Genomic DNA, 14,292 nt, shown 5'->3' with positions numbered 1-14,292 from the left:
TTCAAACTGCTTGCTGAATAACGCTCTTACTGCGATGGGATCGGTAGTCAATGTGTGTTCCACTGTACCGACTACAAATATTTCTGAAATACGACGATTGATTATGACTATTGTTCAGAATGAACGTGTGACAACACAGTATTGCACAGCAACCTCAGCACTGTACCTAGATAATCTGGCTACGCCAGTGTTGTTGGACAGCACCCTCAATGCTGTAGCTGGGTAATCTGTGGACACACCCAGAACACACACTTTCTCGTTGAGTAGCGCACTCAACGTCAAGTCTGTGTAATCTACGGACACACCCATGCTACACGGTACGAGGTTTTACCCAGAATTCAACACGTTCTGTACCAACGCATATTGCTATGCGCAGAACTGAAATTCTGGCATCGTTCTGCGCAAAAACCGTTTTTAGCGCTTGAGTTGTTTCCGGGTTAGCCTTCCATGTGCTTATCGTGCGATTTATTGTACCAATATCACATTTTCTGAACGTATTCCTACACAATCATGCTAAGAGTATCCAAAAGAGTCAAGCAGGCAAGTTTAGCCGCAAAATTACGTGGGAAATTGGCTTCAACTGCTCACTCGATCGCCGATGCTGTCCGTCGGCACACAAGGTCGTTCGCTTTCTGATCTTTCTTCCGAGATTTTGACTCGAATATTCGGGTTTTGTTGCTTTTTTAATGACAGTGATGACTATAGTTCACAGGTTGAGAAAGTTAAAACGATGTGCTCACTTCGAATGGTTTGTAGGCGATTTTATGCTATCGCGTCGAATGATTTGTTCGTTATGGGAATGACGGCAAGCTCTATTGCCAGCCGTGCTTTTCACAGATTTAAGCTGATGAAGGCGAGATCGCTCGTTGCTAATAAAATACGGCAACTTTCCAATTTGATCATTCAAAAAGGGCCATCTCAAGTAAGACAAGTGGTGAGAAATTTGCTGGAAAATTTAAAGGGTCACGAATGGGATGATTCAAAGAAATATTTGGAAGTCTCTCTTGCAGTTCTATTTAGCACGAAAAGATCAGCAATTTCTAAGAAAGCCACTGGGAGTCGAGCCTACATCAGTAAAATCTTAAATCAGCACCAGGCAGTAGGTGAAAAGTTGTCTGGATTTGATGAGAGTGCCCTTTGGCAATTACGATTAAATAAAGATAAAACATTTGCCAAATCAGTATTATCTGTATCATTTTTCAAGGAAGCCATTACATCAGATATTCTGCCTCCTTCTGTTAAATTGGCTTTATTAGCAGCACCATCTTCCCAGAAATTAGATCAGACTACAAATGACACTAAATTATGGAATGATTCTGAAGCAGAACACATATTTATCCATCTAGGGGGCGGTCTATCTGAATCTGACAATGATGGTTTAGAGAAATCTCTGAGAACACAAGAAAATGTTTCAAGAATTCTCAAATTAACCACTTTGTGAAATAATTTGAAACTGTTCCACACTATGGTGTCAGAAACTGCCTCTCAAAATAAAAAGGGCTGGTTTGTTCATGATATTGAAGGCCTGGTTTGGAGAAGTGTCCTCAACATATTGACTGAAAAGAAATTGGATTATGACCTTGATGATGAAAATGAGAGACAGAAGTTAGAAATAGTTGTAGGTGAGGGTGGCCACACTTTCCAAGATTTCAAGGGAGTGTCCCAAAATTTCAAAGTATTTGCCATCAGTGGTGCTATACGTCTGATAAAATATAATGGTAATGAAGTATGGAGAAATCCAAATCCAGTCTTCTGATGCAAGCCACATTCCATTTGCCATTATAAATGCCCCAGAGAGTGATGCACTGATAGAAGTTGATATTCTTCCTGTTCTGGCATGCACTGAAAAATTTGCCCAACATGTTATTAAGGGGATGAAATACTGTAGAAAACTGGAACGAGATGAAAAGTATAAAAGTTTGGTCTTGCAGAGAAAGAATACCATTTTTTTCTGCAATTTATGTTTGGCTACAGTTCATAAATGTCACAATCCAAATCATGAATGGGATATGTCTATCACTCTTGCGGATATGAATTCATGGGCAGAAGAAAAAAGTAATGGTCAGAGTAATCATCCTCTTATAAAGTATGACCCCATAAATGAATACACTACGGATCACCTTCATGCTAAATTGAGAAACGTGGGTAAACTAATTGACGAGCTCTTCAACGAGGCTCAAAAGATCAACCAACAACTGGAATTTATACAAAAGTTTGCAAAGTTATCTGAAGATCAAAAACATAATGTGAAGCAATATGAAACAAAACTGGTCGACCAATTTGATACCAAGGTTGACATTAATGAAGCAAATCATTCAGCAAAGTTACTTCAAGTTACTAAAAAGGATGATCTTAACAAACTTGATAAGAAACTTGAAGCAGCTTCACTAGCATTTGAAATTAAATACACTGAACACATTGAAGTGAATTTGTTGGATTCTGCTGAATCACATTTTGAAATTTTATTTGGCACACACAAGGAATACAAATGCACACTATGTGCATCACATCTCCATGTTGTATATAAAATCAAGCCAGGTATCACCCGTCACATGCAAACTGTCCATGGTAAGTTCAGCACAAAAGATCTGAAACAAAACACAAGATGCATTACTAATCTCAATATTTAATATCAAAAATCTGTCATAATAATAAATTATTATTTACACTTGGTAAAACTATTCCAAAGTCAGCCTAAATTGTCAAATTTGTAATGACACTATTTTCTATAAAGTCTTTGACTGTAAAAAATGGGGCATGTGGAGGGGGCCTGGCACATTTTCTTTGAAAATCATTTGTTATTAAACTAATCTCAATATTTAATATAAAAAATCTGTCATAATAATAAATTATTATTTACACTTGGTAAAACTATTCTAAAGTCAGCCTAAATTGTCAAATTTGTAATGACACTATTTTCTAGGTATTAATTCTTCAACTTCAAACACATCAATGTGTGTCACGTTTACTGGAGAAATGGGGCAAGTGGAGGGGGCGTGGCACATTTTTTTTGAAAATCATTTGTTATTAACTATATTTAGTATATTCTCACTTTAATATTACATAATTTATTATGAATAATATGTCAGAAAATAATATTGAGAGAAACGAATGAAATGCATTGGTATCAAAAACAGATACATGGAAAATGTTCATTTTATCCCTATACCCATAGTATCTCAATAGTGTATATATTATCTCAATAGTGTATATATGGTATGCAAATTAATGACAAAATACATTATGACACTTTATTCACTACTCCTATGAGGGACATAACGTGTATATGGTCGATCTACATATCGTTGTAAAGCTCTCGAAATCCCCAACAAAATTACGTTTTTCATTTTCACGACCAGCATTTTTGCAACAAAAAAGGCGCCAACAATTGAAGAAATCGAACGTTATTTTCTAAAAATTGCTTTTTTTGTGTGTAAAACGTAAAAAAAAGGAACTTACCGAACGTAACTTTGTGAGCCGCCATGTTGACAATCCATAGGAGGCACTCTCGCGGTAATTCTAACATAACACTGAGAGGAGTAGGCCAAAAACCACCAAAAATGCAGTAATTTCGCATAATCAATTATAGTCTATAACTATTTATTGAAATGGTTAAAACGATCCGGGTAAAAAACTTTAAATACATCAAAAAAATGAGAATTCCAGTATCAAGTTGGGAATGAGGCTGGTGGGTCAATTGAGGTCATATAATGGTTATAGCGTGTATGCTAGTTTTTCTTTCAATTTGAAATTGCGCCCTCGTGCGGAGATAAAGTGTATATTGGATGGTACAAAACGCATTGAACTCTGGGATATCACATTTGCCGTGTGCTATGCACCCAGGCCACGCCCGATTTAGAAGGACGGCGCCCTCAATGGTGGATTGTATCAAGTCTGTGGAACCTTGCACAGAAACTGACTGTTATTGAACTGTGACCTGATACGAACATTGATACTGAACTGTTGATGTATTCATGTGTTTTGTTCTTTATTTGCACCTGTACGTTTTTTGATTGATTGATAAATATTGCCGAAGTTCATTTATTGTTGATAACATTGGCGAAATAGGGACGAATTAGCTGAGTTTATTATTCATTGAGGGACTGATTAATTAGAACATTTATTGGAACATTTTAACTCAAAATTGAGCTAAGGCTAGGTTTTAGGATCTCCTCTCCACCAGGTCTGCCATAGCTCTGGATTTAACTTCATTTCTTCAGTTTATCAACTCATCCACACTACAATTATGTGGTTTCCAGATTGGAGCTTCTGACCCCAGTTTCATCATAAGCTTTCTTCATTGCAGCTAGCTGTATAGTCAAATTTTGTGCCTCTTGTGCAAATGACTTTTCATCAAGCTCTTCTTGAGGAATATTAGTATTAGTCTATCGGCTGTATAAATGATATTCTTCAAGTCTGACTAGTAATTTTCTATATTCCTTGAATCCCTGAAACCTGTCTTCCATTTAAACATCTTATATTGCCTCATTAGCGACTTCTGGCACACACTTGTCTATTGTAGTTGTCATATTATCATTTCTCAGTGGCACCTCTAAGTCATCATCAAGTAATCTCAATGGGAGTGCTTGGAGTACTGGTATCAACAATCTCATTAGATGGTGCTGTGTTCTGTGTGTCATTTCTAGATTATATCAAACTTGTCTCATCAACCAATGCAGTAGACACTTTTTCCTCTGGTACCCTGGTAATCGGTTGGTTTCTATCAAAGTTGAAAAGGGTGTATACAGCTGAGTTATATACTGGAATTTTGTTTGGTTTTCCCAATCCATGCCATCACAGAATAGTAACTTTTGACACGTTTTGTATGTATACTGCTACCTTTGTCTTCTTTATGGCAGTCAAGCACACAAAGTGTAAAGCTTGTAGCAAAGCCACCAAAGACTAGTATTCTCTACTGTTACATATTTGTCACCACTCAGTCTATGCCAGGTTCAATATTAGTATTACCAATATTAGTATTACCATGTGGGCTGGTTTCACAGTGATAGGTTGAGTCATCAGTGCTTTGATATTACCCAGTTCAACATGTTTCCCAATGAACTTATCACGTTCTTCCAATTCTGTAACACAGTTCCAGCTGTGGTAATGATTCTCATACAACGTCCACCAACCCCTTTCTTGTTCTTGGTCCTCAGTAATACTCTAGGCAACAACTCCAGCAAGTTAGTCCATACTTTTGCTGACGCTTGTCTATTACACGGAGTGTTTGGCACTACAAATATGGGAATAATATATGCATGGTCGTCACCAAACACATTTATTGGGAAAGCCATACTCACCTCAATAGTAAAATGTCAGCTCTGTAAACTTCTACACTTTCCCACACTTTTAAGTGGTACATGTGTTAGACATTTTCTGTAAAACTTTACAACAATTGTTGTCACCTGTGATCCTAATTTGATAAGGCATCTACACTTGGTACCTTCTATACAGTGGCACACTGTTTCCTCTATTGCACCTTCAATTAATCCTGTATCCAGTGTGCAAACACATTGTACTCTACTTTTGGCGCCTTGCTATCTTGTGACGGATGACCTACCTTTTCACAGTTTTGGTTGTTACTCTGCAATGAATTTCTTTCCTACCATACCCAAAGCAGCTTTACTGACTCTTTACTTTCCTGCCTGTCTATCTATCTTCTTGAGCTTGTTTCTGCATCTCGGCTTCAAACTTCAAGTGATCTTTCTTCAGCTGGTGCTCACATTGAAAAAGACGCAACCAGGCGTTCTGTTTCAACAAACTCCCACTGTCCGTTCATTGTCTTTCTGAGTATCAGCCACCTTGGTTTCTGGCTCTGTGACAGACTTGGGTTTTGACACATTAGGCAATGTCCCAAGCAGCTAACACGTCCTCTATTGCTTGCTTGAGGATCGCCCCTTCATTCGTGATGATGGGTTAATTATCGTGTTCTTATTAAACCTCACGCCAGGTACCAGGGTTCGTTACATTCTCAACAAAGCCACACACAGATCTAGAATATGTGTCAAGTTCCAGACTTAGTCGCCCGTCGAGAACTCTCCAAGACAAAATGCCTCGGGGAAAGTCCCCCAAAACTCTCTCAAGAGTGACTGCCTCGTGGTGAGCTCGCCAAGACAGACCAAGACCAGCTTTATTTACTTCTTCAACTTTAGCCAATTACATGGGAGTTTAAAAGCTTAAGGCGTAGCCACCAAACATTCTACTATATGTATCCAATCACTCGAAGTACTTAACACGTCATATCTATTGATTAATCGTTCGCTATATCGGAAAACCACACATACCAAACTGTCAGATTTAGTAGTCGGGTAAGCGACGTTTATATCGTAATTAGTTCCATCCACTGAGTCAAGTTTCGTCCAGGACCTTGTATAAACTTAAATGGTGACAGGTTATAGGAATGTGTTGAATGATATAAACCAGCTATCCACTGGCAACCAGCTATCAAGTCGTATCCGTGACCCATCTCTAGACACAAATAAATCATGACAATACCATGCTTCAGCAGTGGTGTATACACGGGCGGCGACGCCAACTCATCTTTCATGTTCGCCATAATGCCTGGCTTCAATGCACACATGACGCCAACTCATCTTTCATGTTCGCCATACTGCCTGGCTTCAATGCACACATGACGCCAACTCATCTTTCATGTTCGCCATAATGCCTGGCTTCAATGCACACATGACGCCAACTCATCTTTCATGTTCGCCATACTGCCTGGCTTCAATGCACACATGAAATTCACTATTCGTCTCTCTGTCATGAATTTGTTTACGCGTATCTGTTGACCGACTTAATTAGCTGATTATTAGCGAATTGCTGTGTTATGTCTGTCATCATTTAGGCCTATTTGAAGTTTTGGACGGAACTTGGCTCAGTGATTTGGAACTAATTACGAGATAACCGTCGCTATTCTGACTACGATTTCCGACAGTTAGCATCCGTAGTTATTAATGTAGTGAACGATTAATCAAAAGATATGACGTATTCAGTACTTAGTGTGATTGGCTTTATGATTGAAGGTTACGCTCTAGAGTCTTTTTACTGCTTTGTAATTGGTTAGAGTTTTGAAAGTGAATAAAGAGAGTTTTAGTTGGTCTTCGCGAACACACAAGAACAGACCCAGTCCTGGAGAGTCGAGAGTCCAGTCCTGGAGAGACTTGGGGCGAGCCTTGACGCAGTCTAAGAGTCCAGTCCTGGAGAGTCTTGAGCGAGTCTTGGGTCAGCCTTGCGATAGTCTTGGGGATTTTTCCCCAGGGCGCTGTGTCTTATAGAGTGCTCCACAGACCGACTAAGGCGAGAGTTGAAACGTATTTCGTTGTGTGTGTCTTATTTGACTGTAAAGTATAAGTGACTTTCCTGATCCCGTACCTCAAGGGAACGCGATAGAGAGACGAGACGAGATTCCCCCTGACACGTGTGGAGAACCCTAGAGAGAAGAATTTCCCCCTGATATCTCAATCAATATTTTGTGTACCTAATAATCTGTGATTTCACATAATTCATGCATATGTGTAAAATTGACCGAGGTGAATATTGCTTCTAATTATATATGCATATAATTCTATTGGCTATATTAGTTCCCATCAGTCCAAATTATCCTGTGTCACACGATTTGTGTAATTTTATATTGGTTAAGAACACGAGGTGGTAAAAATAATGAATAGCATATGCTGTTTGGGAGATTTAATAATTTTAGATTGCCCAATGAGTAATATTTCCTGAACTTAAAAGTGTACGCCAAATTTGTCAATGGTTTTCCATATTTTAATTCTGTTGCCAAGGCTGTATTATACAAAAAATACACCCCAACAAAGTCAATTGGTTCCTTTGGCCACTTCAATCTAAATGGCGTATTTTTCCGATCTTTCCAGCGACTCAACCACATGCATGTTTTATCCCAGTTAGGCCAGAGAGCCCTAATTCAGTAATTCAGTAAAGTTAAAAGTTTTGAAGCAGAAAATACAAAAAATATAGAATATTGCTAAATTGACCAAAGTACGGCAAATGGTTTAGCCTCTACAAAGTATTCCCTTTTTTTTTTGCTGTCTTTGTAGGTCTTAGTCATCACATCCGGTTTTAAATTATAGTCTTCCTGGATAAGATCACGGGCACCAACAATACGTATACGTGAATCTTAAAAAACGAATCTGGCATTCTTGACCATAATCTCGTTACATTGTAACTAATCAGCTATAGAATCTCACGATTATATAGATAGATGTTTTTTTCATTTTATTTAGCCCGGGCGGTGCGTATTTTCAACCACGAGATGTCCAGACGCCATCTTGAATTTGTCAACAGTTTCTCAACAATTTCCATGTAATTTTCAAAGTTTACAGGCGCTTTAAATACGGCCACGCAAAAATGTCTCAGGTTTTCAACAAATTTGCTAAAATATTTGACGATGCACAATTTTTACAGGTCTAATACATTCGTTAACCGGGGCAAGGTCGATCCGCACGCATTTTATATGAATTCTAATACAGCTGTCATAAAAGTATACCGACTACCGATTTTATGAAATATAATATGGAGATTCCCTCATGCTACAACCTAGCAAATTATGCAGAGGCTTCAGTAATTGCATATATTTTTAGTATGTTCTACTTGTGGCAGAGCTCAAACAGTTTAGCATTGCGCTAAATATTTTTAGATTTTTTGAGTTTTAGAAGTGCCCACGAACCTGCATATTTACCGTAACACAGCTGGTGCACGTCGAAACGTCAATAACGCACCAATTTTAGGGCACCGAATACAGGTTGAGGCAACCAATTGAAGTGCAGATTCAACTTCACGGAAACGCTTTGGAAAAAAAACTGTTTTTTTATTGTATTTTAGCAGAACACACACTGTGTAGACTGTGTAGACATTCGAATGGTGTTGTTTGTATATCAAAGCGGCCAATACATGTTCCTCCTTGTTATATTAACACTCGCTGTGTACAACTATGCTAATATTAGAACGTGTCGGATTAAACATTTGAAGTGAAATTGCTTATTTCTCTTTAAAATAACATTCTCGCATTTCACGTTAATGGATATATTATAATAATATACAACTTAAAATTAAAATTTAATTTAATTTCGGCTGTGATCTCACCAAATAATTTGACGGACAGTTTGTTTTTATGCATGTGTATTTTGTGTGTATATCTATTTTTATACTTTATTTATTGAAAGCAGTGTGTGGATTAAATCTCATCAGCTACCAGCACAGAATGCTCCAGTTTATATTAGTAAATGTGCTCGCTGTGCTCTACACTTCTACAATATTTGAAACAATATTTGGATACGACAACATTGTGTGTACTTCAGTATTATATATTCTATCATAGTGTCCCAGAGGAGTTTGTCAAAATGGTTTCAAGAATATATTTATACTGTGTATTTCCACTATTTATCATCGCTTGCTTGAATATCCTTTATGTTTTGTATACGTTTCCATATCCTACAACAACATTGAGAAAGTCTGCTCTTAACTGGTAAGTTATTATGAATATTTATTCATTAACACGATATCATTTTGACAACATGGAAATATGTTGGTCGAATAGCTCCGTGTCAGGTTCGTGGGCAAGTAACAGTAAATAAATACACTGGGTGGCCCCTCATATCAGCAGATTGCTAACTCGGCTAAGCAGGGTGCATTGCAGTTTACTCTACCCAGCTGACCAAACACGTGGGATTATGTTTAGAAACATGGGGTTCTGTCAGAATGGGAACGTTATTTACTGTCTGACCCTGTGAGTTACGGATAGTTGATTGGTTGTATTTGGGGCTTCTTTGTTTGTAATTTATTCTGCGGCTGTTGATGATTCCCCTCTTTCATGTCGGTTCCATAATACTTTGAATACTGATGCCTTCACAACAGTACTGCACACTTCAAATCATTATGGTTATTGTGTTAACTTACCAGCTTTAGCCCCATCGACATCAAGAATCATTCCCTTTCTCTCACATCAGTCCACTTATACTCAACTGCTGGAACTCCAGATATGTAATTGTCAGTTCCTGTCCTTTATATCTTTAAACTCAACTGCTGGGCCTTCCAGATCTGTAAGTGCTTTCTGTGGCTCTTGATTGGTTTCTTTTTCTCATTTCAGCCACCTCATACTTTACTCTTACTGCTGAGCATGTAAGATGTGTGGTTATATTCTTTGCCTGTTAATCTGTTTTCATCATACTTAACTGCTGGGGAATAATTGGTCTGTAATTGGGATCATTGTATGTTAAGTTTGTTGTGACCATCTCCTACTGAGCGAGTTCGTTACTCCAATGTCCCAGTCCCCTCATGCTTACCCGTTAGGGCGTCCATATGAATGAGTGTTCATCAGTAATGAACATGTATTTGTGTAGCAGTATGAGGTTACCACGAGAATACCACAAACCATGCACGAACGCAGTACGGCTATGGTATCGACTGTGTCAGCATCCTATTTTATGTTTTTGTCATATTACTTTAAACCCTGCAAATGGAAGTGTGCATAGAATCATGGGAAGACACGGTGTGCATTTTGATAACTGTCATAAAGGTGATTGACAGGTAATACTTGTTTTCAACTCTGGAAGGACAACTGGAATCTACCAGGTGTGCTTGTGATTTACATAACAAAGGGTGTTTACAACTTTGGAAGGAGAATTGGAATCTACCAGGTGTGCTGTTATTTGAATAACTAAGGATGTTTATGATCTACTGAGATGCCTACGTGACACAGCTGCTAGCAAGATCACATTCTGATTGACTCTTGTGGAAACCCAGTTGGTGACACTGAATCATGTGGGAATCGAAATTATAGGATAAAGGAGACGATCGATTAAGTCAAGGAAAGAGACTTTATTATACGATATAGACTACACGAATACTATACAGCTTCTCTCGAATAAAGCGTGTGTTGAAAGTATACATACAGTGTGGCCGGAAGTTTGGACTTACGTAACTTGTTACTGAGTAGCCAATCAACTAACTCAATAATAATTAACTTAAGTACATAACGTATCTCTTTGTGGTTTCCGCAGTTCGATTGTGGTTCCAACAAATCATGCCTATAAATTGGACAGACTCAGGACAATTGGAGTCCATCATTTCAACTTGGTATCCAGTGTGTGCTGCTACGATATTGTGTGACAAGTGATATAGGCTACAACCATTATTCTGTGAGACTTGGATGAACTGCTCTGCGATCTCCTGCATTTAGCAGTGCCGCCCAGAATAACAGCGTTCTTCTGCAAGCAATACTCCTGTATTTCTTCGTTGTTGTGTTGCAGAGAAGCCATTGACTGTCGTCCATTAATACATCCTGGAACTGTGAGTTATCACCAATGCACACTTCCCTAAGCAATCCCCTATTTTAGTGACTTTATTCATTGTATTATTCTGTGCTTTATTTCTTGTAATTATTTTGAGAGGTATTGAGGCCAGGAGCTTAAACTCGATATTTTGGTGTGTGTATTTCATTTCCAGTACTATTGTTTTGTCTATCCCATACTAGCAGTGAAAGAACCCCCTGTCCAGTGTGAATTTTGTGGGTGCCCTGCGATAAGCAGATCTTACACTGTGACAGACTGACGCATAGCCCTGTACCGCCTAAGTGCATACTTTGAAATGCATATATTGAAATGAGACGAAACGTCGAGGAAATCAATGTATATGAACATCACAATCGTGTATCTATTTAGAAAGGGTTAATAAACGTATTCAATGAAATAACCAACTCTAATTTTAATGTGGTTGCTTTGCAGGTCCAATGAACATGTCCAAGAATTACCAGTGTGCAACCCAAAACACAAGATAGTGTTTCTAAAGACGTACAAGACTGCAAGTACGACTACGTGCACGATAATACAACGTTACGCCCTTATAAGAAACCTCACGTTCGCATTGCCGAAAACCAAACATTTTCACATGTTTGATGAAGTGGCACCGTTCAATACCAATATGGTGTACAAGTACAATGACAGAAAACAAGGACAATATGACTTGGTGGCCAGCCATCTCATATTTAATAAAGAAAAGCTCGAGAAAGTTGTTATAGACGCAAAGTACATAACGATCTTGAGAGAGCCTGTTACTAGGTTTGAATCACATTTTTCCTATTTTGAAGCAGCAAAATATCTGAAAATAACAAAACGTCGGAACGCTTTAGAAACATTTTTCAAAACCCCAGATAAATACATAATGAAGCCAGGTAATTTCCTCGGTAAACACCATCTACATAATGGTATGGCATTCACCTTAGGAATGTCTGAATACATACACCTGGCCAACGAAAGTTTTCTTCAAAAAAACATTGACCAATTAGACCGTGAACTAGATCTTGTCATGATTTCTGAATATTACGATGAATCACTATTGCTCCTAAAGAAACTACTGTGTTGGGAATGGGAAGATATTCTATACATTTCGAAAGGTATAAGGAGTGATAAATATAAGATTAATCTGAGTGATACATTGGTAGAGAAAATTAAACAATATAACTCTGTCGATGTTAAACTCTATCAACATTTTAACCAGACATTCTGGCAGAGGGTCGCTAACTATGGACCTCAATTTAACAACGACTTGCTCGAATTCCGTCAACGACTTTCAAGGTTTTATACGGATTGTATTGATGTTTCAAAGACAGGCCATAATGCTAAAAAGGAAGACACTTTAGTTATGAGATCCGATGCTAACGACTTCTGCAAAAAATCTTTTATCAGGGCATACGAATTCAACAACCTTGCGTACAAATCAAACTTGTACTAATAACCATACACGGTACTGGACCGTAAATTATTATCATCATCCTCAACAGCACTCACCACACCACAACCAATCACACCTACGGTATAATAGTACCCTGAATAATTTGTACACGCATGCTACAACATGAAACACAATATTCGAACTCTTTGAACGATCGTTACACTCAATGATCCTGAAAACGCAAAATGTTCGAAATGACATATACTTTACACCACCCTAAGGCGCTAGATGTCAAGGCACTTGTCAAATCTCTACCGTCACAAACAGGTATATAACTGTATAACACTTGTCAAATTGTTTTCCAAAATGACATAGTTTAGAACATTTATTCCAAGGTAGTTTAATAGCTTGTGTGAGGGGGAATTGTTTATGAGTATCAATATTCACTGGTATGGGTAAGACTTGTTGGCAAATCCCTGTCAAACAATTTCTTTAAAAGATGAAACGACTATGATAGACTATGACCGTAAATCAGTTGAACAAAGAGAAGATATTGTTGATCTGTATGCGGATCAGTATTCACTACGAAGGTTATGATCAGTTGAATTTTAGAAATGAGATAGCATTAAAAATGAATACAAAATTCAAAAAAATATGAGTTTGAATTCGCTAAAATTGTTCACAAATTATCTACTTCAGAGGGAAGTCTAGTCCAACTGAACAATGCTAATTGCAACAGCTAATTTCGCTTGAAATTCGGCAGATTAGGAATGTACTTGGTATAATTAATCATATTTCTACGCGCCAAACAAAAACAATGAAATATCAAAGACTTTGCTGATTTATTACTTTCACAATTTTAAGTATAATATCATGCTGACGATATAATTTTACTTTACAGATTGTAAACAGAAGCTGCAAGATATATTGATTTTATTCAATAGTTTTTGCGTAAAATGGCAAGATAAAATGAATGCTCACTTCAGGACATATAATATCTGCCATTACATTTAGATTTCACATTGAGAATAAGAATATTTGGTGTGCTTTTAGATATACATACCAAGGGGTAGTACTTGGTGAAATATAGCTATATGTACTATAATTAGCTATTTACTATAAACAGGTTTAATGACATGTATAATTAGCATAAATATGTATGTTCTGTGATAGACAAAGTATTTAGGATGAGTGCCCCTGTTATTTTCTATAACACTATCGGTGAGGTTGTCATGGTTTTTGTAATTTCAACAATATTGTAATTAAAACGGATAATGATTTATATTCCTCGGGTTATATCTAAACTCGTTATCGGTGTTTCGAGTGAATACGCAATGAACTGTATGTCCCCTTTATAGTTGTAGATGTGAATGTATTAACATTTCTCTTGAAAATTTAATTTATGTATGTTATTTGGATTATTTGCATCTGTAATGTACGCCTTTAATATTTTGTTTAAAGTGTTTAGTGATTTTCTGTAAATATCAATGACGTTTAGTAATGATATCACTATTAACAATACAGCTAATACGGTTAGCGCAGTTTATCAATACAATTGTTTAAATCTTTGAGATTCTGCAATACTAGTACTAGATAAACCGT

At 37.4% G+C, this 14,292-nt stretch overlaps 1 protein-coding gene and 1 long non-coding RNA gene across 2 annotated transcripts; one reads left to right on the top strand and one right to left on the bottom strand.

The window, feature by feature from the left end:
- Positions 1-2,424: 2,424 nt before the first annotated feature.
- LOC146735097 (uncharacterized) lies at positions 2,425-3,702 on the bottom strand. Its single transcript, XR_014931330.1, has 2 exons — positions 3,460-3,702; positions 2,425-2,588 (listed from the first exon to the last, which is right to left on the bottom strand). It is a non-coding gene; the product is annotated as an uncharacterized LOC146735097 (long non-coding RNA).
- Positions 3,703-9,250: 5,548 nt separating this feature from the next.
- Positions 9,251-13,500, top strand: LOC102804450 (galactosylceramide sulfotransferase-like). The gene is made up of 2 exons (XM_085506766.1): positions 9,251-9,487; positions 11,745-13,500. The coding sequence occupies exons 1-2, from the start codon at positions 9,363-9,365 to the stop codon at positions 12,748-12,750; spliced, it is 1,131 nt and encodes a 376-aa protein (XP_085362892.1). The 5' UTR covers positions 9,251-9,362; the 3' UTR covers positions 12,751-13,500.
- Positions 13,501-14,292: the final 792 nt, after the last annotated feature.

The sequence above is a fragment of the Saccoglossus kowalevskii genome, chromosome 13, assembly GCF_978046115.1.
Source record: "Saccoglossus kowalevskii chromosome 13, keSacKowa6.1, whole genome shotgun sequence".
Lineage (NCBI taxonomy): Eukaryota > Metazoa > Hemichordata > Enteropneusta > Harrimaniidae > Saccoglossus > Saccoglossus kowalevskii.
Note: the sequence above shows the minus strand (reverse complement) of the source record. Positions and strands in the feature narration are given on the sequence as shown.